This window comes from Dysidea avara, chromosome 3 (assembly GCF_963678975.1).
Source record: "Dysidea avara chromosome 3, odDysAvar1.4, whole genome shotgun sequence".
NCBI lineage: Eukaryota > Metazoa > Porifera > Demospongiae > Dictyoceratida > Dysideidae > Dysidea > Dysidea avara.
In genome coordinates, this window is record NC_089274.1 from 29,064,837 (window position 1) to 29,090,194 (window position 25,358).

At 38.3% G+C, this 25,358-nt stretch overlaps 1 protein-coding gene across 1 annotated transcript in view; it reads left to right on the plus strand.

The window, feature by feature from the left end:
- The window catches only part of LOC136250630 (E3 ubiquitin-protein ligase rnf213-alpha-like), a 407,493-nt gene extending 396,021 nt beyond the window's left edge, over positions 1-11,472 (plus strand). The window contains exons 85-88 of the mRNA XM_066042854.1: positions 4,379-4,570; positions 4,801-4,890; positions 10,776-10,936; positions 11,105-11,472. Coding sequence (XP_065898926.1) covers positions 4,379-4,570; positions 4,801-4,890; positions 10,776-10,936; positions 11,105-11,258 — 597 coding nt within the window. The 3' untranslated portion in view covers positions 11,259-11,472. The remainder of the gene's footprint in view (positions 1-4,378; positions 4,571-4,800; positions 4,891-10,775; positions 10,937-11,104) is intronic.
- The last annotated feature ends 13,886 nt before the right edge of the window (positions 11,473-25,358 follow it).

The window sequence follows — 25,358 nt, forward strand, 5'->3', positions numbered from 1 at the left end:
TACAAGGAAAGCAGCCAAGCAAGCCCCCTCCTTCAGTCACTTATCCCAAAACATCCAAGAACAAAAGAACAATTAAAGTTCTACGCTGTGCCCTATAAAAATAGATTGTAACCATATTTTTAGTGTATTTCCGCCATCACCAACATCATGCTGAGATCCAGAGTTCAACCATAGGCAGCGCAATGGTACCAGCTACTTTTAATATAATGTTATTACCAATTCAAGTGTCAGCCCCCCCACAAATACAGCTGCCTGTGGAGCAGCAATATCAGGAGACACAGTCAATTTTGAGACAAAGAAGCAGACTGTCTAGTCAAATTTGAACTGAAAAGAAGATGTTCATTTTCTGGTACCAATACATCCTCCAATTTTACTGGCAGTTAACTCGGTACCAATTTAATTTTCTCCCATTTGTCCCTCTTGTGTACCCCCTGCACTTTTACCAAGTTGATCAAGCCAGTAATGACATTTCGGGGAATAAGGGTATTCATATATTTAGATGATCTCTTGCCACCCACTCTGAAAATCCAGGTGGCATTTTTATAGTTTGTAAAGGACTTGTTCCAACCTTAGGCCTGCCTATCAGTGGGAGGAGATAACAGATGACACCAACCTAGGAGATAGTCTTCCATGCATGGGTTGGGGATATCTACAATTTAGATAGAGGTGGCCCTTCTCAAAAAGCAACTGTCCTGGGTCCAGAAGAAAGCCAGACTATTGTATTCCAAATTAACAAACACAGTGCAGCAGATCATGGCTTTTGTGGGAATGGTAACAGTGGAAAAACAAGACCACCATAAAGTGGTATTGTCATTGGTAACTTTTAGCACAATAGCTAGGTAGATTGAATCATGCCTGCAAATAGCAGGAATTAATGCATCCAAGTTTCAAACTCATCTACCAGGGCTCCTGTAGCAACCAAAGTAGCAATGTCAATTGACTCAGTGTCTATTTACAACATGCCATATGAGGAAGGTGAGGTTAGACCCTATACCCTTGTACTTATATTCTAGCAATCACAATGCCAAAGATCTTTTTTTGTTGTATATTTGAACTCACTGTTGGTAATTTGACAATGTTAATTACCAGGTATAGTCAAATTCCAAAATCGGATGCTTTTTGACCTCACATTTTCATCCAAATATGGATGATGCTTCACTAAATCATCCATTTTGGATGATTATTACTCATCTCTCTTATAGTTACATAAGCAAACATCATCCAAAAGTGGATGATTATTGCTTGATTCTCTATATAGTGAGTGCTTATGTAAGCAAATATCATCCAAAAGTGGATGATATTTGCTTGATTCACTATATAGTGAGAGATGTATGCAAGAAGCATCCAAAATCGGATGTTTCTAACCATCCAATATTGGAATGTAAACTTAGCCTTCCAAAATCGGATGTTTCTAACCATCCAATATTGGAATGTAAACTTTGCCTTCCAAAATCGGATGTTTCTTGCCATCCAATATTGGAATGTAATTTCTGTCGTCCAAAATTGGATGTTTCTTGCCATCCAATATTGGAATGTAACTTCAGCCTTCCAAAATTGGATGTTTCTTGCCATCCAATATTGGAATGCAATTTCTGTCGTCCAAAATCGGATGTTTCTTGCCATCCTATATTGGAATGTAATTTCTGTCGTCCAAAATTGGATGTTTCTTGCCATCCTATATTGGAATGTAATTTCTGCCTTCCAAAATTGGATGTTTCTTGCCATCCAATATTGGAATGTAATTTCTGTCGTCCAAAATTGGATGTTTCTTGCAATCCAATATTGGAATGTAACTTCCGCCTTCCAAAATCGCATGGTTTTTGCCATCCAATATTGAAATATAAGTTTTGCTTTCCAAAAATGGATGTTTCTTACTATCCATTATTGGAATGTAAGTTTTGCTTTCCAAAATTAGATGGTTCTTGCCATCCAATATAGACTATTTCCGAAATGACGTCTTGCAAACTCTATTTAGGGGACTCTTACGTTTTCGAGTACAGCTTCCCACGAAGAATACTTCTAAGGACCTATCATGCGACTTCTAGAGATAATTTCGAAATGAAATCACCAGGTATTGTTAAAGAAATGCTAATTTACCTCTACTCGGAAAAACAGGCGAAAAATTTAAACCCGAGTAAAAAAAATTGTGTTATTGCCTTATAGCTGTACCTGTTAGTTTTAGCTCGATATCTTCTTCCTGTAGTACACTAACAAGTCGACCTCCATTTACGGCCCATAGAAACAGTACTCAAAAACATTGGAGTCCCCCAAATAGAGGTTATTGAAACCTCAATTATTTTAAGTGAGATTGGTAGCATACAGCTGCAGATGATCAGTTTCTGTGGAATTTTCAGTATGTGTAGGGATCACAATAATAAAAGCACTGAAACAAGAAGATAGCAACACAGTGCCACTGAGTGCATTCTACTTCAAAATGGCCCAAAAAGCATCCTATGAGTTTCTCCAACTTTTTGGATTAGAAATTTTTCACCATGAGTAGGGATCACAATAATGAAACAAGAAGATACTGGTAGTAGCACAATGCCACTGAGTGCATACATTTTAGTTCCCATTATAGCCACACACACATGTACACAAAATATGGGCGGAATCGTGCTTAACTTTAGTCATACAATGCTGCTGAATCTATTTATTTTAATGCTTTACAGCACTTAACAAGTGCTGAAGGTCTGTAAGACACCTGGCTCCACAGCCTGGTTAAAGATGTTTTGAAAAAGTACAGAAAGGTGAAAAAGTCCATGATTAGGCCTAGACAGGCAATCAAGATGTCTTTCTCCCTGCTAATTTCATGTATTTACATTCAGAAGAGTGACTTACTATCTTTTAGAACTACATAATGGAATGACGCAATGAGTTTGCAAGTCTGTTTTTGATGCGTATTTTTGGCAAGAATCATGAACCTTGACAATCACTGCCATGAACCTACCGCACTTAATAAACCTACATGAAAAAAGACAATTTTGTGTTTCATATCAAGCTGTTTCTTGCATTAACAAACAATAGAAAGCAACGAAAACAGCAAAATTACTATCCATGACCCTACCACACTTAATGATATTGCTTCTTATTCTACTAGTAGAATATAAACACTTGAGAAATGGTTTTGTGGTGACAAAAACTAAAACGCTCCTCTAAGGAAGGTGTCGATACAGAAAATTAGTGCATGAATATGGTTTCCTTGCTTGAAGAAGACAACCATGTGATTGAAGAGGAGAAGAGAAGCAAAGTGCAGAAGGTGGATATTCTTTGTAACCAGAAAAGGCACATGCTACCGGTGAGCTAACTGTTGTGAAATAAAATGTATTCCATTATTGGATGGCAAGAAACATCCAAATTTGGATGGCAAGGAATGTATTCCAATATTGGATGGCAAGAAACATCCAAATTTGGATGGCAACAAATGTATTCCAATATTGGATGGCAAGAAACATCCAAATTTGGATGGCAACAAATGTATTCCAATATTGGATGGCAAGAAACATCCAAATTCGGATGACCAGAAATGTATTCCAATATTGGATGGCAAGAAACATCCGAATTTGGATGACCAGAAATGTATTCCAATATTGGATGGCTAGAAACATCCAAATTTGGATGGCGACAAATGTATTCCAATATTGGAGGGCAAGAAACATCCAAATTTGGATAGCGACAAATGTATTCCAATATTGGATGGCAAGAAACATCCAAATTTGGATGATTGTTGCATAAATCTCTCACTATATAGAGATATGAGCAATAATCATCCACTTTTGGATGATTTTGTTCCTTTGCAATAATCATCCAATTGTGGATGAAAATGTGAGGTCAATAAACATCCAAAAATGGAAACGAACCATACCTCTTAATTACATATTGATATTTATTAACAAGTGGCCATTATGGCCATTCGTAAATTCAATTACATGTTGCTGGTTAGTAGTGCTAATATATGTGACCATGCTGTACCCTTTTAAAATACTGTACTTTCTCACTGTCAGTGGGTGATTTGTGTCTGAGTTACCCCGTATACAGCTGAGATGGCGGAAAGTCATGCAAGGAAAAAGGCAACAACAGAAAGTCAAAACATCTGGGCAAATAGCTTGATGTCCACTTAACTTTCACATTATCCTGACACTTTGTCGGTGCATGTCAGAAACACATTGTGCTCATAACTGAGCAAGTAAATTTTACGCTAGTACGTATATGGATCGATGGAAATATTGTACGAGTTCTCATGTTCTCTATGTCTTCTTAAGCCATGATTGATGTTTCTAGTTGTGGTGCATATCCAATATTTTTATATGTGCATGCTGTAGTGAGCGCATACATAGCATGCTATACTTATCAATGAATAAGCTTGCTATAATATCTTCAGGAGGATTTATCATTTGAAAAGAAGAAAAACCTGGTGGTTGAGATAAACAAGTTGAAATATCAGGAGTTGAGTGAAGTTGTGGATGTCATTGATATTGTGCTGAGATTTCTGGCTTCTGCTGGTGGTGAACCTGATAAAACTATCTATGTCTATGTCACAAAAACACTGGCAATGCACAAAAAGCTTCCAAAGGTAGAATAATGATTGGATAGAAGTTTGAGTGGTTTCTTCATACAGTTCATGTATAATTATCATTGCAACAACACCTTTCATACAATTAGCATATAAATATTAGTGAGGGATGCAATTACACATAAATACTGTGTACACATACAAAGTAAATAACTACTCAATTCTACTACTACTAACAGTGTGTAACATGTTGTGTAGCTGGTTTACTTGTTTTATTTGCACATATGTAGCTCGTCAAAGAATGCATACTTGAAAATGTCATTTCACTATGGGGAGTCGTGTCTGTTGTGCAGTGTTGTCAACTGACAATGTTAGGCAAGGTAAAAATAATTTTTGAGTCATATATGTAATGTGTATAAATTCAGCCAGCAGTGCATTAAAATTTTGTGTACTAAATAAATATATTTTTAACCAAGATTTTGGAGTTTTTGCACACAAGAAACTCTATACTTGAATGTTGCACACAAAATGCATCTATTACTGTTGTATACTATGTAAAGGTGTCCACTTGTTTCAAGATAAGTTAACTTTATTGACAAATCTTTTTTTTGTTTAGGTGAATTTATTATCAGGGTGTTTTCTAAGGTTCCAGAAGAACATGCCTGTAGCTTGGGGTTCAATCATAGGCGATGACTGGAGTGGGGATCTGGGAGCACACTGACAGCACTTTAGTATTGTATCTTTCCTAACTGTCCTCAAATTGAAAGTACACACTAATGACCTTAAAGCCAGTGTATGTGCATTATTCTGACTCTCCAAGTTATCACTTGAAACCTGACAAGCAGTTTGAAGTTACATCTCAACCAACTTCAGTATGTAACTGGAATAATTTTTAGTAGTTGGACACATTTAAATAACCATTCAATATATACGTGGCAGAATTTTGCTTCAGTACTCCATTTCTCATATTACTACCTTTTGTCATGCTTAAGTGACATTCCAATAGGTTGGCCAAAAGTTTCTTTATAGTTTACAGTTGACTTCCAGATATTTGGTGATTATGGCTGGACTGATATAGAACAATGTGTTTATTAGGCCAGTGATAGAACAATGTGTTTATAGTAGGATACAATACACATGCAAGTTGCTAAGTGTGACGCAGGTCAGTGGAAGAGGACTGTGTGAATATTATACTTATGCATGACGTTTCTACTGTAAACTTTCCAGAGTTTAGTTGCTATATCAAGACTACCGTGCGGCCAAGAAAGCCAGCACACCACACTGTGGGTATATTGACAGGAAGAAAAAAAAGCAGCTTTTTCACACATGCATAGCTCCATGGCCCCTTCTCCAAAGCACACCATTTTTGCATTATAGCTGTCTGCCAGGTAGGGTAGGCCACACAGCAAATTTGATTAAATTCGCAACAGCCATTTGCAAGATATGGGCATTCAAAGTTTCATTTTAATTTCCTTGTTTTTTTCTTCTTATGCCATACGGGGGGCTTCAAATTATTTCCGCACACTTTGCAAATATTGCTATAAAATACAAATGTGTAGCTCGATTGCCTCAATCTTTGGCACAAATAAAGAGCGCATGTAATGGTGGGTTCACGTACCAAGTTTGCTGTGAATCTAAGGAATATCCAAGGTGTTATGAGTGTTTATTGACATAAAACAATATCAAACTTCTGTCACGGCTACAGGGTAAATCAAGTATAGGAATAACTTAACTTGAAAAATAGTGTATAGATAGGCTGATCATCGTAGCAGTGCCTTTTGATAGTTTGAATAGCAATAGAGTTACAGCGACAAAGTTATACAGCAAAAAAACAAACAAGTGTAAAATCGTGGGATCAAGATACCGTAGCAGAGCAGTCACCATGGGGTAAAAAAGGTGTACAAAAAATGTCAAAAAAACCTTACCAGTGTTCGAACCAGGGACCTCCATACCTAACACCTGCATCCTTAACCATTGAACAACTGCTACCTCGGCTGATTACCTCACTTAATTTTTGCTTTATAAATGAGATTTCTAGTTTAAATCTACTTATAATCAAATGTTAATAATTTCATAGATATACTAACAGAAGCACTAGAACATTCTATGTATGTTCCATTAGAAGTCCTCAAAAAAAATGTGCACTCTAATAGAGTATTACAATAATATTATCAAATATTGAAGTAAATCATGCAATGCAATACACTTATACTGTCTTTAATAATCATCATTGTGTTTGCATAAAAAAGAAGAAATGTGAGTAAAAATAAGCCTCAAAGTGAGCCATAGGCTGGTTTTGGGACCTTGTAAAGTACAAAAAGAAATTAAATCCACACAAAAACAACCAAGCTGGGAAAACATGGTGTGGACTTAAAAAGTGTGGATGAAAAAGTTGTGAAATCAAAGGTGGAAGCCACAAAATGGCTGCAATGATGTTAATGCTAAAAATTTAATAATGGCTGTGTGCATTGTTAAAATTTATTAGCATTACAGCCATTACTTGGCCGCCACCTTTGATTTCACAACTTTTTTCACCCAGGCTTTTTAAGGTCACATCAGTTTTTCACAGCTTGGCTGTTTTTGTGTGGATAACATTAACTAGACACTTCATGATTTTTATGTTTCATAAATCCAGCACTATCCCTATGACTAAACATTAAGAGTTTTACACAAATGATTTCTCAATCAAACAGTACAGTATTACTGTTTAAGTAGGTGATCCCCCAAAAATGATGTGCGCCACCTAAAATGCTACCTTTAAAAATCATCCTAGAAACATCTTACACGATGAAAATAGAATAATATTAGTCCATCTAACATCAAATACAGCATCTAAATCAAGAAAACACTTACAGGCGACTGGATATAGGATTTTTTTAAATCACCGTAACTCTAATTTTTGTCTGCCTGCCTGCCTGACCACAGTCGCAAGGTTGGAGGCCAAACGAAGCAGTACACTGCCACCATTTTACACCACAATAACAAACTCACCAGTGGGATGTGTTATTTGGAGTTTCAACGAGTGTGTGCCCTCTGTGCCTTGTCTTTCCTTTATCTTCAATCAGACTAGTCTTCTTCGCAATGAAACCAAATTGAGGCATTAATTTTTCCTATAAATGTTTCAATGTCACAAACTTATTGAAGCGCTTACGCTTGGTAGGTACCTGTAACTTCATGATAAGTTCAATGCCATGTTCATCAACACGATCTTGGTTGATTTATAATGACTTAGCACTGAGACCAGTCAGACCAATTTTAATATAACTAGTATATTAAATTTTAAAAATAAGGTTGGGATCCAAGCAATAAAAAGTAATGAAACAAGAGATGAATGATCAAGACACACAGTAGTGTGTCATGCGGCCAAGAAACTGGCACGCAACACCGTGTACTAGTATATTGACAGGAAGAAAGAAAACACAATTTTCACACCTCTGTAGCTCTGTGCTGCCTTTACGAAACAAGACGAGTTTTGCTGTGCCAATGTCAGTACTCCACATACCAAATTTGAGCGAAATTGCTTCAAGCGTTCCCGAGATATGCGAATTCAAAAATTGGCTTAGTTTCTTTGGGTTTTCTTATTTTTCTTCCTCTTTTCGCATACTTACAAAAACTGCCATAAAACACAAACGCTACATCCGATTGCCTTGCAATTTGGCACACAGAAGGGGGTATAAAGGCGCATCATGGTACCAAGTTTGGCTGGAAATATGATAAACAGTCAAGGAGTTATTAGCAATTATTCACAAAAAATAATGCCTATATGTTGTCACGCCTACAGGAAAATCGGTGCGCGAATAAGTTAACTATTGAACCTCAAACCTTTTTTGGATTGAAAGTAATCGAGTTAAAGACCACAAAGATACAACAACAAAAAACCAACAGCGTGTAACAATTACGGCAATTGAGATTAGCTAACAAAAAAAAAGCGATCACTTGCCATGCCTACTAGAAAAACCATTCAGAGGAACCATTTGAAAATTGATGTACAAGTATAATAATTACCTTAGAAAGGCCCTTCAATGGTGTAAAAGAATCAGACTTAAAGCAACAGAGTTATAACACGAAATCCAGCAAGTGCAAGATCAAGATACTCTAATAGAGCAGTCACCCTAATATAGCATAAATAAATTACTCTATTTAAGCATTCAACTATGTCCCGTAGAGAATTTAACTCAGTTATGAGCCACTCTGTATAGAACTTAACACTAAAGGCACCATGTAGAGAGATCAGCTAGAAACAAGTCACCCTGCAAAGTGTTAAACTACCGATACATTGAGTCACCCTGTAGAGTATTTAGCTAGAGTCACTCTGTAGAGAAATCAGCTAGAAACAAGTCACCCTGTAAAGAGATCAGCTAGAAACCAGTCATCCTAAAGAGAATTTATCTATATTTCAAGTCACCCTGTAAAGAGTTCAGCTGTAAACAAGTTACCTTGTAGAGAGATCAGCTAGAAACAAGTCACCCAGTAGAGAGATCAGCAACGTAATCATCCTGTAGAGAGATCGACTGGACACAAATCACCTTGTAGAGCTAGAAACAAGCCATCCTGTGGAAAGATCAGCTAGACACAAAGTGAGATTAGCTCTAGAAACAAATCACCCTATAGAAAAATCAACTACTGTAAAAACAAGTCACCCTGCAGAGAGTTCAGTAGAAACAAGCTGCCCTGTAGAGAGATCAGCTATAAACAAGTCACACAGTAGAGATATCAGCTAAAAGCGAATCTCCCAGTAGAGAGATCAGCTAGAAACAAATCATCCTGTAGAGAGATCAGCTGGAAACAAATCACCTTGTAGAGCTAGAAACAAGTCACCCTGTGGAAAGATCAGCTGGAAACAAAGAGAAACTGAAACAAATCACTCTGTAGAAAGATCAGCTAGAAACAAGCCACTCTGTAGAGAGTTCTGTAGAGAGTTCAGTAGAAACAAGTTGCCCTGTAGAGAGATCAGCTATAAACAAGTCAGTGTATAGAGAGTTCATGTAGCTATAAGTAAATCACTATGAAGAGAGATCACTGCCCTGTAGAGAGATCAGCCAGAAATAAATCACCCTGTAGAGAGATCAGCTTGATCAAGTCACCAAGTAGAGAGTTCAACTACATTTCAAGTCACCCTGTAAGTTCAGTTAGAAACAAGTCACAGACCAGGTCACCCTGTAGAGGGTTCAGCTAGATACAAATCACCCTGTAGAAAGATCAGGTTACACTGTACAGAGTTCAGCTAGATACAAGTCACCCTGTAGATAGATCAGCTAGAAACAAATCATCCTATTGAAAGTTCAGCTATATTCTGTAGAGTGTTTCAGCTAGAAATAAGCCACCCTGTGGAGAGTTCAATTACAAACAATTTTTCCAAGAGATCAGCTAGAAACAAGTTATCATTATCCTGCAAAGAATTCAACTACACTTCTGTAGAGAGGTCAGCCAGAAACAAGTAACCCAGTAAAGATATCAGCTACATTTCAAATCACCTTGTCTGGAAACAAATCACTCTGTAGAGAGAACAAGTCGCCCTGTAGCCAGAAAGAAGTCACCCTGTGGAGAAATCAGCTAGAAATAAGTCATCCTGTAGAGAGATCAGCTACATTCCAAATCACCCTGTTGAAAGATCAGCTTGAAACAGATTGCCCCTTAGAGAGATCAGTTAGAAACAAGTCACCCTGTAGAGAGATCAGCTTGATAACAAATCATCCCATAGAAGGATCAGTTAGAAACAAATCACCCTGTAGAGAGATCAGATAGATTCAAGTCACTCTGTAGAGAGTTCAGCTAGAAACATGTTGCCCTGTAGAGAGTTCACCTAAAAGAAAACTATCCTGTTTGAAGTTCAGCTCCCTTGCAATTCTTTCTGTTAGGTTATGAGTCACTCCGTGGTGAGTTCAACTACAAACTGTTCACCATGTAGTCTAAGAGTACAGCTACATTGCGAGTTTCCCTGTAGAAATTTCAGCTACATACACATTTCCCTGTAAAGTATCCAGCTGCAAACAATTCAGCCTGTATTGAGTTAATTAATTACTTAATTAATTAATAATTAATGATTATTGTAATAATTACTGAACAACATTGTTAAATGTATAAGTCATTACTGAACAACATTGTTTGTCCAAGGCTACAGGCCCGAAGTATTTTCAGGTAAATACAAATTCTACAAAGGTATAAAAGCTGGTTATGTGTTATCAATGGCAAAAACTGTGATGATGCTATAAATAAATTGTTTTTATGCTGTAGTAATGTAACTGTGAGCATATCATCACTGCAGGATCCATTTTACGGACTTGACAAAGCTTACTGTGATCCAATTGACAAAACTGTACTCCAGCAGACATTCAGAAAGATTGAGTCTACTATCAACTTCTTGATTGCTTTACATAACTTCATTGTTGTACACGTCAATAATGTGTCTCCTAATCCACAGCGGAGGTATGACTTATATTGTTATTGTCTTTGTTGTAATTGCATGACTCAATTATTTATTACTCTTGACTATATGTAATATAGTAAAGCCTGTGTCTAAATGTTTCCACTGGGCCAACACTGCTTTTTTAGAAAAATGACTTAACATTTGGTCATTTGTTTATTTTCTTACAGACTCACTGAGGAATGGAGTGCAGTGATTGAGGCATCATGCATTCAACTGAAAGTTGATTTGAAGAGTGTCAGTATTCCTGGGAAGGTGAAGATCTGCCATGTTGCTGATGTGTGGAAGCAAGCTGTTGAACAGCTGTGGAAGAAAGAAACTTAATAACAACGTTTAGCTATGTAGATACTAGATTTCTGCTACGTATTAGTAACATTTTTTCAATAGGTTAGGCTAGATTTAGATTTTGTTGTTATGCTGAATTACATTTGTAGTAGTTGTAACACACTCATAGGCTGTTTTGTAAACATTATTATTTAGGGGGGTTTCAAGGTTTCCACGGAAACCCCCTTTGAAAAATGATTGCGTAACAATTAAATGTTTTAATTATTGTGGCGTGCGCCTCGATCGAGATACTCTAATAGAGCAGTCACAGTAGCTATTACAGCAGTGTGTAGCAAGTTATTTAAGATATTTTATGTACTATCAATAGGCTGTGACCTTTTTTTTGGTCTCACCTTACCAAACCAGACAATGTAGTGCAAACTTTTGCATATCTCATGTCAGTGTATATCCACCTTCTAAACTGGAAACCCCCTTTATAAATTCCTAGATCCACCACTGTTATCCCACCCAGGGAGAATGTTTAATTACTGTTTAAGGATTGTGGTATTGGTACATGATAAGGGGCATTATAATTACTGTGAGAAACACTGCAGTGCTCACTTCATAACTATATCGTGTATAAATACTGGTGGTACTGGCTATGGGCTTGGCATTGTTGGTTGTATGCATACGATATCATGCTTAGCACTCTGTGTGTTTGTTTCTTTTAGCCTTACAGAGCTGCCAGACAATTACTGCAATCAATTTTTTTTGGAATAATTATAGGAGGAAGACTGAGTGTGGCCCCGACTAGACATTGGGTGACAGACTAGTCTCGCGTGGCCAGACCGCTTTTTCTTCGTCACGGCGCTTATCGATTAGAGATTATAAGCGCCTACTCCGAAATAGGGTCTGGTCCAGAATCAATACGTAAACTCGTTTTCACACCCCAAGCAAGAGCTCGGGGTGTTTAATCAACTGTCGTCATATAACGTATACTTCCTTTTGATTTTCAAGCCACGTACGCACTGGAAATGCCATGAACGATAGCCGGCCAGTCAGTAGAGTCGATGAGAAACACTGAGGCTGGTTTTCTAAGGCTAAAAAGAACACGGGTTGATTCCTTGCTCAGTTTGCCTTTAGCCGATTGTTTTCACAAGGAATCGATCCGTGACCTTTTTAACCGTAGAAAACAAGCCTCAGCGTCTCTCATCAACTCCACCGGCTATCGTTCAGCGTTCATGGCATTTCCAGTGCGTACATGGCTTGAAATTTAAAAGGAAGTATACGTTATATGACGACAGTTGATTAAACACCCCGAGCTTTTGCTTGGGGGTGTGAAAACGAGTTTACGTATTGATTCTGGACCAGACCCTATTTCGGAGTAGGCGCTTATAATCTCTAATCGATAAGCGCCGTGACGAAGAAAAAGCGGTCTGGTCACGCGAGACTAAGGAGATGCATCAGAGGAGCGATGCGAGATGGACCTACTTCCACGTATGCACATTGTAGCTGACCGAAGTAGAGAAAAAAACAATGTGCATCGGATAAAAGCCAGAGTCTGACTGTAACTAGTAGAGCCGCGGCGAGATAGATGGTCAGCCAAACGACGGTAGAAAACTATTGCCTCGAGGAACAAATCCATCACATCGTTTACGCGAAATTTGCTCTTCATTCTCAACTCGTCAAATCGACTCCTAAGCTCTCCAGCTGTTGTACCGTGGCGATTTTAACGGTACCACCAAAGGCCAGTTGTTTGTTATTGCAGTACATGCGTTTGTCTCTGTTTGTTTTTGGTCATAGTGGGCATTAATTAGAACAACATCGCTGAGATGGCTAGCCAAACCTCAATCATCAAACGCAAGCTACCAGAAGACACCTCACCTCCCAAAAGAGATAGTAAGAAAACTAAACAAGCCCCACAAGTCGAGAAATGTGTTACTTGTAAAAAAGAAGCTAAGAAAGATGCTGTACAATGTCAGTGGTGCTGTAAGTGGGAACACAGAATATGTGCAGGTCTAACTCAAAACGAGTATAACATTTTGAGTGGTAGCAGTGAGAAAATTATGTTTTTCTGTACGTTATGCTATACAAAAGTTGCTTTCGCACTGAAAGTAGATTCTGGTACATCCGCACTCCAACAGGAGCAGCAGAATGTCAATGCAAGGCTTGAAGCAGTAGAAGAAAAACTCACTGGAATTGTGGAGGGAATAAATGAACAATTAGAGAATTACAACAAACCCTTGTCAAAGATAACCCCTGACCCCAGTGATGAAGAATCTGTTGCCCACTTGACTTCTTCTATCATTTCTGAGCAGAAAGAAAAAGAAAAAAGACAGCTTAATCTAATTTTGCACAATATAGAAGAATCAAAGGAAGAAGACCCACAAACCAGAAAGAGAGATGATATTAAAACAGCTACATCATTGTTTACCGAAAGTTTAGGAGTGGAAACCTTAGTTACTAATGCTATCAGAATCGGAAAGAAAGGTGGTAGAGCCCGCTTACTCAAAGTCACCGTTTCCAACCTCCAAGATAAAGTTGCAATTTTGAGAAACAAGTCTAAACTTAAGAATGGAAATAATTTAAACCAAGAAAAGCCAGTTTACGTATCTGCTGACTGCACGCCACTTGAACAAAAGAAGAACAAAATGTTAAGAAACCAACTAAATGAGATGAACAAAGATGGTAAGAATTACATAATAAAAAACGGCACAATAGTGCCGAGGAGACCATAATTACTAGCAACTCACTCCCCAGCACTGATAATCCCACCCTAAATGATTCTAATTACACATGCACAAACAACAACAAATCTGAGCTGAGAGTACTTAGTTTTAATTGCTGCAGTCTAAGGAGCTTAAACAAAAGAGGGAGGCTCCAAACTTTAATTTTTGAAAACCGACCCCATATTATAATAGGATGTGAGTCACACCTAGATGAAACCTACTCCACTGCTGAAATATTTCCTAACGATTTCTCTGTGATAAGGAAAGACCGAACCTCTGGAGGAGGAGGGGTATTTCTCGCCTTTACAAAAAACTTGAAATTCACAGAACAACCCAACTTATCACAAAATGCTGAAATGATATGGGCGGAAATTTACCCAGTCTCTCATGAGCCATGCCTTGTTTGCTCATTTTACCGGCCACCTGATGCTCTAAGCAACCCTATCCTAAGTTTGAAAGAGGCCCTTCAACACATCAGTAGAACTAAAGGAAACCAATCTAATATTATACTAGCAGGGGACTTTAACTTTCCTAGTATAGAATGGAGTGACGGAATCGGTCATGTTAAACCTGGACCAACATATGGAGCAGAAGTGAATAACCTGTTTGTTGACGTAATTAATGATTTTAGCTTGGAACAACAGATACTTGAACCTACGAGAAACGATAACGTATTGGACTTAGTCCTGACAACATCACCATATCTTATTGACAACATCAAGGTTGTACCTGGAATGTCAGACCATGAAGCAGTTACTTTTACATTGTATACAACTTGCGATGCACCTAATAACAATCCGCACAGAACTTACCTTTTTCACAAAGCAAACACAGAATCAATGCTAGAAGATGTTAGAGCTTTTAAAGACCTGTTCTTCCAGAGTGATCCCTACAAAAGACCTGTTGAAAATAACTGGAATAATTTCAAAGATATGATTTTTGAAATGACGAACAGGCACGTTCCATCAAGAATGGTCAAGAATCGCAAAGAAGCTCCATGGCTAAATCGAGAAATTAAACGTAAGATATCTAAAAGGCGTAGATTGTACAACAAAGCTAAGGCTACACAAAATGAAAACGACTGGAAAGCGTACAGGAAGCTAAGGAACGAAGTTAACAGTTTAGTTGATAAAGCTCATAACAATTACTGTAAATACCTATTTGACGACTCCCACTGCAACAACAGAAAACGATTTTGGTCATTAATCAAGAACTTAAAGAAAGACCATCCAAACGTTACCACCTTAGAAAGTAATGACTCCCTGCTTACTTCTTCTGTTGACATTGCTAATGCATTTAATGATCAGTTCTACACTTTTTTTACTGACGAAGATAACGAAACTCCAAATCTGGACATTCCTACGTATCCCATTTGTGACCACATTATATTTTCAACCGAAGGAATTGAAAACTTACTTCAACAATTGGATACTAGCAAGGCTCCAGGTCCTGATGGGATTCCTACGCAAATACTGAAATTATGCAGAGCTGAAATTGCACCTATACTCCAGGTAATTTTTACTCAATCTTTTACCACCAACAATCTTCCAACTGACTGGCTAACAGCAAATGTTGTCCCTGTACATAAGAAAGGCAACCGAAACTCAGCTAATAATTATCGACCAATTTCTCTTACCTCTACCTGTTGCAAGGTAATGGAACATATTGTTTTTCACTCAATTATGAATCATGTAGACCAAAATAATATCCTCAATAATTGCCAACACGGTTTTAGGCCTAAGTACTCATGTCAATCCCAACTAGTAATGCTAACAGAGGAAATCTTAAAGGTAATGGACCAACAGAAACAAATAGATCTAATTTTATTAGATTTCTCAAAAGCTTTTGACTCAGTTCCTCATAAACGATTATTACAGAAACTATCACACTATGGAATACAAGGAGACCTTCATCAATGGATTAAGGCTTGGCTAACACAACGCAAACAAAGAGTAGTGCTAAATAATGTAACTTCCAGGTTTGTTCCAGTAAAGTCAGGTGTCCCACAAGGCACTGTACTTGGGCCATTAATGTTCCTACTTTACATCAATGACATATCTACAAATATCAACTCCTCGATTCGTCTCTTTGCCGATGACTGTATTATTTACAGAATTATTGATTCAGAAGAAGACAATAGTATCCTACAACAAGATCTAAATAAAGTCTTCCACTGGGCTAAAACTTGGCAAATGAAACTAAATGTTGAAAAGTGTGTTTTTCTACGTTGTTCAAGAAGCAAAACTCCCATGCTCACCACCTACAGCATTGACAATAAAGCTCTGGAACTGAAGAGTCAGCATCCATATCTAGGGGTCATATTCCACCAATCAATGTCTTGGTCCCACCACATCGATCATCTTTGCGGCAAAGCAACTAAAAGTCTCAACTTTCTTAAACGTAATATAAGTAAATGCTCCAAAGAAGTTAAGATAACAGCCTATTTAACATCAATACGTCCTCTGCTGGAATATGCTAGTTGTGTCTGGGACCCTCACCAGCTATACTTAATTAATACTTTAGAGAAGGTACAACGTCGTGCTGCAAGATGGGTAGCATCGGATTACAATCCAATGAGTAGTGTCACTTACCTGTTGGATCAACTGCATTGGAAGAGCCTACAGAGCAGAAGATGTATTGATCGTTTGAACTTACTATATAGAGTATTACATCACGCTTTGCCATCTATCCAGCTCCCTGAGTATTTCAAGCCTACTTCATATCCAACTAGATTGCATCACCAATACAGATATATAATTCCTCCAACTAGAACACTTGCTTACCAACAGAGTTACTTTCCAGGAACTATCAAGCAATGGAATAACCTCCCTAATCACATCATCGATACAGAGTCACTAGAACAGTTTAATAATTGTATTTTTGGACTAGATTTGTTGTAATTAACCCCCTTTTTGTTTTGAGGGTCCCCCCCCCTCCTGGATGTAACCAGCACTGAGTGCTGTCTTTCCAGTATCTAATCATAATCATAATCATAACCTCCAGTGGTCGCAAACATAAGGGGAGTGAAGGAGGCCTGCTCAACCTCTCTGACACGGTCACCATACTCACGTTTCTTCTGTGCCTCGTGACGTCGATACAAAGAGGGGACACTGGTGTTGCAGTAGCTCGGTGCATTAGGATGAAACACCCTTACGTCAAAAAAGGCACTTACTTTGCCGCTGCCCCCAGAATCCCCTAGCATGTATGTCTGCCCTAGCCTCATCCTGACGGTTGGCAGTCTTAGGTGCAATGATCTCCCCAGTAAGTGGCTGTAAAGGTGGCTCAAGGGCCACACCATGACATGTCTTGGAAAGCCACTCTGCAGTGATGTTTTGCAAAGCATTGTGGCGAACAAATGTGAGGCCTCCATGTCTGCAAATCATAGCATGATCTGCAGAAAATGGGACCCCACAAACACAGTGACTGGGTATGTTCAGGAGCTTCCAGCCATATCTAAGATGCAAGGCATCCCAAAATTCTTGCTTCATCAGATGGAATCCCTGCTCTGCTAAAGGCAATGCTGTCAGCTAGGCAGAAGCACCCGGTTCACTGTTCAGGTCTAAAACTCTTTGGGATTGTGACGAAAGATTAGATTTGATCGTAGAAGCCCTCCCTCTCAAAGTAGAGTGACGATCCTGATGAATCTGAGCCTTGATAGAACTAACGTCGGGTAGAGGGGCTAGTAGATTCTGAGCAACAATCAAAGATCTCAGAGAGTGTGTGATTTTGATAGATGCAGTAAACTGAGAATCAGCAATGTCTACAGGATTGACAGTCAGATCTAAATACTTTAATAGAGCAGTCACAGTATTCTTCAGAGGAGCAGTGTAGCAAAGCTCATAGATAAGGAGATATGGTTGCCAGGTGAGGGGTAGCTATTGTCAGATGGTCATGACTTTTTTTTCTTCAACTTACAGCTTGGGTGAAGTGATTCAGAATGGAAACCTCCTTGCCTCTGGAGCCCCACTTTCACTCTTTGCTAGGGATGCGGCGATTATGCCGGCATAATTTCGAGCATAATAGGTACGTGTGGGAATCAGGAATTATGCTAGCATTTTAAGGTGATTACAAAGCTTTAACAGTAGGAAAATCTGCAGATTGCTAAATTCCGTTTAAAAAGATCGAGATACTCTAATAGAGCAGTCAGAAACTGTAATAGAACAGAATCAAGACACACGGTAGTGTGTCGTGCGGCCCAAGAAGCCGGCGCGTAACACCCGTGAGTATATTGACAGGAAGAAAGAGAACGTAATTTTCGCACCTCCGTAGCTCTGTGCTGCCTTGATGAAACAAGACAATTTTTGCTGTGAACACTCCCTCCAACTTCAACACTCCACATTCCAAATTTGAGCGAAATCGCTTCATGCGTTCCCGAGATATGCGACTTCAAAAATTGGCTTAGTTTCTTCGTTTTTTTCTTCCTCTTTTCGCACACTTACAAAAACTGCTATAAAACGCGAACGCCATATCCGATTGCCTTGAAATTTGGCACACAGAAGGGGGTATAAAGGCGCATCTCTGTACCAACTTTGGCTGGAATACGATAAACAGGCAAAGAGTTATGAGCAATTATTCACGAAAAATAACACCAATATGTTGTCACGCCTACAGGGTAAACCGCGTATGGGAAGAAACTGAAAATCGGTGGGTGAATAGGTTAACTATTGAACCTCAAACCTTTTGTGGTTTGAAAGAAATCGAGCTAAAAACCAGGAAGATACAACGAAAAAACCAACAGTGTGTAACAATTATGCAATCGAGATTAGCTAATAAAAACGACTGCTTGCCACGCCTACCAGATAAACCACTTGGGGTAATGCTTTGAAAATCGCTGTACAGATGGAGTTATCATCTTAGAAAGGTTCTTCAATGGTGTAGAAGAATCAGACTTAAAGCCACGGAGTTATAACACGAAATCCAACTTGGTGTAGCAAGTGCGAGATCGAGATACTCTAATAGAGCAGTCATCCTAATAGAGCAGTCACCCGAAGAGAATTCAAGAGATCAGCTAGAAACAAGTAACCTGTATAGAGATCAGCTACAAACAAGTCACCCTGTAGAGAGATCAGCCACAAACAATTCACCCTGTAGAGAGATCAGCTAGAAGAAGTTACCTTGTAGAGAGTTCAGCTACAAAGAAACCATCATGTAGAGAGTTCAGCTGCAAACAAATCGCCTGTAGAGAGTTCAGCTACAAACAAATCTCCCTGTAGAGATATCAGCTAGGAGAAGTTTCCTTGTAGAGAGTTCAGTTACAAAGAAACCACCATGTAGAGAATTCGTTTACAAACTAGTGACCCTGTAGAGACATCAGCTAGAAGAAGTTACCTTGTAAAGAGTTCAGCTACAAAGAAACCATTCTGTAAAGAGCTCAGCTGCAAAAAAAATCACCTGTACAGAATTCCACTACAAACAAATCACCCTATAGAAAGATCAGCTAGAAGAAGTTACCTTGTAGAGAGTTCAGTTATAAAGAAACCACCATGTAGAGAATTCATTTACAAACTAGTGACCCTGTAGAGACATCAGCTAGAAGAAGTTACCTTGTAAAGAGTTCAGCTACAAAGAAACCATTCTGTAAAGAGCTCAGCTGCAAACAAATCACCTGTACAGAATTCAGCTACAAATAAATCACCCTGTAGAGAGAACAGCTAGAAGAAGTTACCTTGTTGATAGTTCAGCTACAAACAAATCACCCTGTAGAGAGATCAGCTAGAAGAAGTTACCTTGAAGAGTGTTCAGTTACAAAGAAACCACCATGGACAGTTCTGTAATAAATATATGTATTATATATATAATTTGTATATTTACTGATAATATCAGAAATATTTAAGGTACATCTGCTTCATTATTTCTTCTTCCTGTGGTAAAGAAAAAAAGATAGGTTTAAAAAGCCCCAAAGCCAGCCTACAAATACAAAAAGAAGTGAAATCTAATCCAAAACAACCAAGCTGTAAAAAAAGAGTGCAGCCCTCAAAAAGGCTATGGTGAAAAAAGATGTGAAATCCAAGGTGGCGGCCAAGAAATGGCTGTGATGGTAGGTTAATGGTAAAAATTTTAGTAACGACAATTCAGGTGAATTTTGGTGCCGCTTAGTCGAGGGCCGCACACTTTTTTTACAGCTTGGCTGTTTTGGATTAGATATTATTTACTCTAATAAAGCAGTCACATTGAAACGAAATACTCTAATACAGCAACCAACTAAAGAATTCAAGACTATTGGAAGCTTAAACATCAATGAAAATGGCCTGATACAGCAATAAACTGGCATTATTAGCCAATTATGGTGGCATAATTTTGGGAATAATGGGCAATTCTCAAAAGCATAATAGGTGATTATTTGAGCACTGTTCAAAAGCATAATGCTCAATTTTTGGAGCATAATAGCCTCATGCCTACTCTTTGCCCTGGGTCCCTTAATTTCTCTGGGCGGCCCTGAGTCTGCGTATGCCTATAGCTAGAGTTGTACCAATAATTGGATCGGTAATCAGTAGAAGCCGATAATTAGCTGTTTTTACCATAATTGGATATTGGTTGTAATGGGCTGTGGCCAGCAGATTATTAGTCTATTCAGCTTCAGCAGCTGCAGTACCACTGGAGGGCTGGTGTCAAAGGCTCTGGTTTGTACTTGGGCAATTTGTTTATGTTTTGTGGTATATAACCACTAAGATAAACAGTGATGATTGAGATAAGTGTACAATTTCACAGAATTGGCTTTACTAGCTCTACTTTTAGTGGAGTGTGCACAAGTATAATTGTAGAGACCTACAATTGGGTATCGGTTAACTATCAGTAAAACAGGGTAAAATATATCGGATATCGGTTTTCCCTAAAAAGTGGGAATCAGTACAACTCTAATTTGGTCATAGGCTTTCTCAGTGACGTGATCAATTGTGCATGAGTGAACAGACCCTGGCTGTTCCTATTATGGTCAAGAAATCAAACCTTTAATTTCAGCACCACCAGCAAGGTAAGATTTTTAGTCTCTCAGCCACTTTGGTGGTCTGTCAACTAACTCTGATGCATGGAGTTGCATTTCATTAATTTTAAATGTATCAATGTACATAATTAGTATATACAAGAGTATACTCTTGGTATATAACTATAGCCTGAGGAGAAAAAAATACACAACCATGGACCAGAGTACCCTCCAATTCCTTATTAAAACTTAAAAGCACTTCAATTATGCACAATACAATTGGTTCAGTGGTAATCTAAATGATAATAGGCAAAGGTGGCTCCAGAAAATTTGGTGAAATGTTTCCAAATTTTCTGTTGTGTGCACACTAAAATCTGGAGGTAAGAAATTTTTGAAAATTATGTGTTTGAGATTGAATCTGGTGACAATATTTACACAAAATCTTTAAGCTGACATTTTAAGCAAATGATTTATACAGCTTGCTTCTGCTGGCATAGTTTCAGGAGCAGGCTGAAGAGTTGAGAGGTGGAGTTTATGTGTAGTTTGAACTTCGAAATCGAAACATGCAACATACAAATATGCTATCCTGCATGTGGGGTTGAAGGTATACCCCCTTGAAAATTCAAGTCTTAAAGACTCTGAGATACTATATTTACTATATTGTTGAAAGTATGACTGTTCTATTAGGGTATTTGGCTGTTCTATTAGAGTATTTTGACCTGAACCTTGATACATCTGTCATTTACAAATCAATGCAAGATCAACTTTAATTGCTTGAATAGAGACTGAGAGTAGGTGCTGGTATTATGAGACGGCAAGTATTATGGGACACCTTGCTGTATTGTCACAATTTTCTTGTCATTAGCACTTGTATATGTACGTAGTGAACATGCTGTGAAAATATGGGCCATAATACCTTCTTCAGTACTGCAGTATGCAAAATTTATTGAAAAAATGGGCCCAGCTATGAATATTTATATGTACTGATATACGTACATTAGCTAATTTTTTCGTTGTGTGAACATAATGGCAACTTGTAAATGTATATAAGAAATGCCATTAGTTAATTAAATTTCAAATATTTGACTAGTTGGAATTAAGTTCACAACCTATGTTGGCAGCAAAGATTATGCATTAAAGGGGTGTGGCTTAGGCATTTGCAATTTTAAATATCATCAGTGAGCTGAAAATATTGTAAGGAATCATTTTCGTCCTTTTTCAATGCAGTAAACCACATTTACTGTATGGTGTCTCACAATTACTGCAAGTGTCTCACAATTACTGCAAGTGTCCCATAATTGGTTAATTGAGCATGTCTTGATTTTTCTGCATTACTGGCTACAATAAAACAATTTAAAAATTTATACCACCAGTTAGATAGAGCAGTAGTGACTCACTGTGACTGTAACTACATCTCAAGTTTCAATGCTTTGGGTGACTTCCTTTTACAAATGATTAAATATGTAGATGTGTGTCTCATAACCCATCCAAAATCCCATAATTGGGTCATTGACCATGCTATATTCTACTGTGTATAATTCTGCTCAAAAGAATGGTTATTGAGACTAAATACCACACATACTGTAGATATCAGGATATGGTACAGGGGCGGATCTAGGATTTATAAAAGGGGGGCTAACTCAAGGTACTAATCTCTTGGGTAGAGGTGTGCGAAGCACACTTCCCAGCATGCTTTGCATGCTGGAACTAGGGGATCTGGGGGCATGCTCCCCCAGGAAAAGTTTGAAAAATAGATGCTAAAATACTGAAATTTGGAGACATTTCCACATAAAATTCATAATATTTTCTGCCTGTAGATATTTTATATACTGCCTTTAGATTATAGGTATGGCTCTCTGAAACATTTTGCTAATTGAAAAGTTTGGGTAGGTACAGACAACCAAGTACATAATGCACCCCTCTCACAATTGCACAACACTGAATAGGTGCATGTTAGAATAAGAATGTTGAAAGTAGAAAATTTTGAAATTTTAACAATACAAGATTGAATCTGAGAGCATTTTCAATGGAAATTGTGTACCTGAATTAAGTATTGCCATATATATTAACTACATAAGTAGATGAATGAAGCCCTTTAAACAGACCAATGCACTTCATTGTATGTATAGGTGCAGGTAGATTTGGAAAAATTCCATAACAGAACCAACTACATGTTTCCAGTGAATGTTCTATTAGAGTAGTTAGGTGACTGCGCATGCTCTATTATAGTATCTCGATCTTGTACACCTCCAATGCTGATCCGGGTCCTTGTTGCATAAACTTTAGCATAAATCCACTGATAATACCTTGGAAAGATGTTTATAAGGTGGTTTTATGAGTATTTGTATTATTAGTGGTCATATAATTATGCTAAGACAAAATTTCATTATAATACTCAGCATATGATCAAGTAAAGCCTAAATATGAAGGGGAGGGCTTCAGCCCCCAAAGCCCCCCCCCCCCCCCCCCCCCCCCCCCCCCTGGATCCGCCCCTGTGGTACACTATTTATTATTATTATCATTATTTTATTATTAGCACTTTACAGTGACCAGCACTGAAGGTCTGACAGCAACATGTGCTGCAGCCTTGGGATTACCTAACCTAATTTCAGGGACTATATTAAAGTTGGAAGTCTGAAATTATTTCCCTTTGGAATAGCATGGATTTAAATCTTCGTGTGACTGTCTCAAAACTGCAGCATCTACTATACTCTACTTGACTAGTTACTGGAAATCACAGCAACCCTCCGCCCCTGAATGTTCTGGCTAGTATAGAAGTTTATTTAATAGCGGAAATTAACTACACTACAGGTGCAAAATTGCATCATAGTGGGCGATGGAAAGGGAAGAAATATTCTCTTCTAGGAATCAACAAGAAGGGCTGGGGGTCAAAATTATACTTTAGGCAAAACTGCTAAAAAGCTGGCTAAATTGAAATACTGTAACGGAGCAGTCAATTACTCTAATTGAACATCCATACTCTTCTAAACTATAAGGAACAGATACCAGTGTGTATGTTGAAGTTCAACCAGAACCAGATCAAACACCACACATTTTTACAAAATGTGACCACTATTATCACTTCTACCTGTATATTGCTCTTTGTCAACACAAACAATGAAAATACATGCATGCATCATTCTCCTAAGTTCCAACTTTCCAAAGGAGGTGTTTTACAATAACCAAATTATGAATCAGAAATTCCAACCATAAGTAATTGCCCGCCCTGGTGAAAAAATGCTGTGACCAATGGCGGATCCAGGATGGGGACATTTGCCCCGGGGCATTTGGGGCAAATGCCCCCCTTGTGGAGGAACCATATTTCTGATTAAAATACTAAAGTTTATGCCAGGGCAAGATCAGCTTATAAATTCACGAAAATATGCAAATTTTACTAGCATTTATTACAAATTCACCTGAAACCAAAGCGAATCAAAGCCTAACTAACCAGGGGCGGATACAGGGGGGGGGGCTCTTGACCCCTCTCCAAAAATTTTTAGTATACTAAGATCGAGATACTCTAATAGAGCAGTCACTCTAATAAAGCAGTCACTCTAATAAAGCAGTCACAGTAGTAGAACAGTGTGTAGTGAGCTATTTAAGGATTTTTATGTACTTTATCAGCTATAAATGTGTGGTTGGTGAGGTGGGCAGCTATTGTCAGCTGGCTGTGACCTTTTTTTTTTTTTTTGGTCTCACCTTATCAAACCAGAAACAATGTAGTCCCTCAGTTCATTTTTGACCCCCCCTTTCTATAAGTCTGGATCTGCCCCTGTAACTAACTATGAAATTGTCACCCAGCACCTTCGTGCGTACTAAGCGCCTCTAAAATAATTATCGTGTTGCTGTTTAAGACATTCAGAGCCTTGAAACAGCTTTTAAGACTTCACAGCCATCTACAAAGGCCAAATAGTAAAAATCAACAGTGAGATACTACTAAGAGCCGGGTGTATGATTTGCTGCTTCAAAAATGCAGCAACTAACAAGAGAATCTGCATGGGTCTCCCCAACCACCTACAACTTGGTGCCCCTCCCCTCCCCTTGCCAGGTCCTGGATCCGCCCCTGGTGCCTTTTATATGACAGCACAATGCTTATGCTTGTTCAATAAAGCTCAGTTATCGCCAATTACAGGGGCGTAGCAGGGGCGGATCTAGGATTTATAAAAGGGGGGTGGGGGGTTAACTCAAGGTACTAATCTCTTGGGTAGAGGTGTGCGAAGCATGCTGGAACTAGGGGGGTCTGGGGCATGCCCCCTAGGAAATTTTTGAAAAGTAGATGCTAAAATACTGAAATTTGGAGACATTTCCACATAAAATTCATATATACTATTTTCTGCCTTAGATATTTTATATGCTGCCTTTAGATTATAGGTATGGCTCTCTGAAGCATTTTGTTAATGGAAAAGTTTGGGTAGATACAGACAACCAAGTACATGATACACCCCTCTCACAATTGCACAACACTGAATAGGTGCATGTTAGAATAATAATGTTGAAAGTGGAAAATTTTGA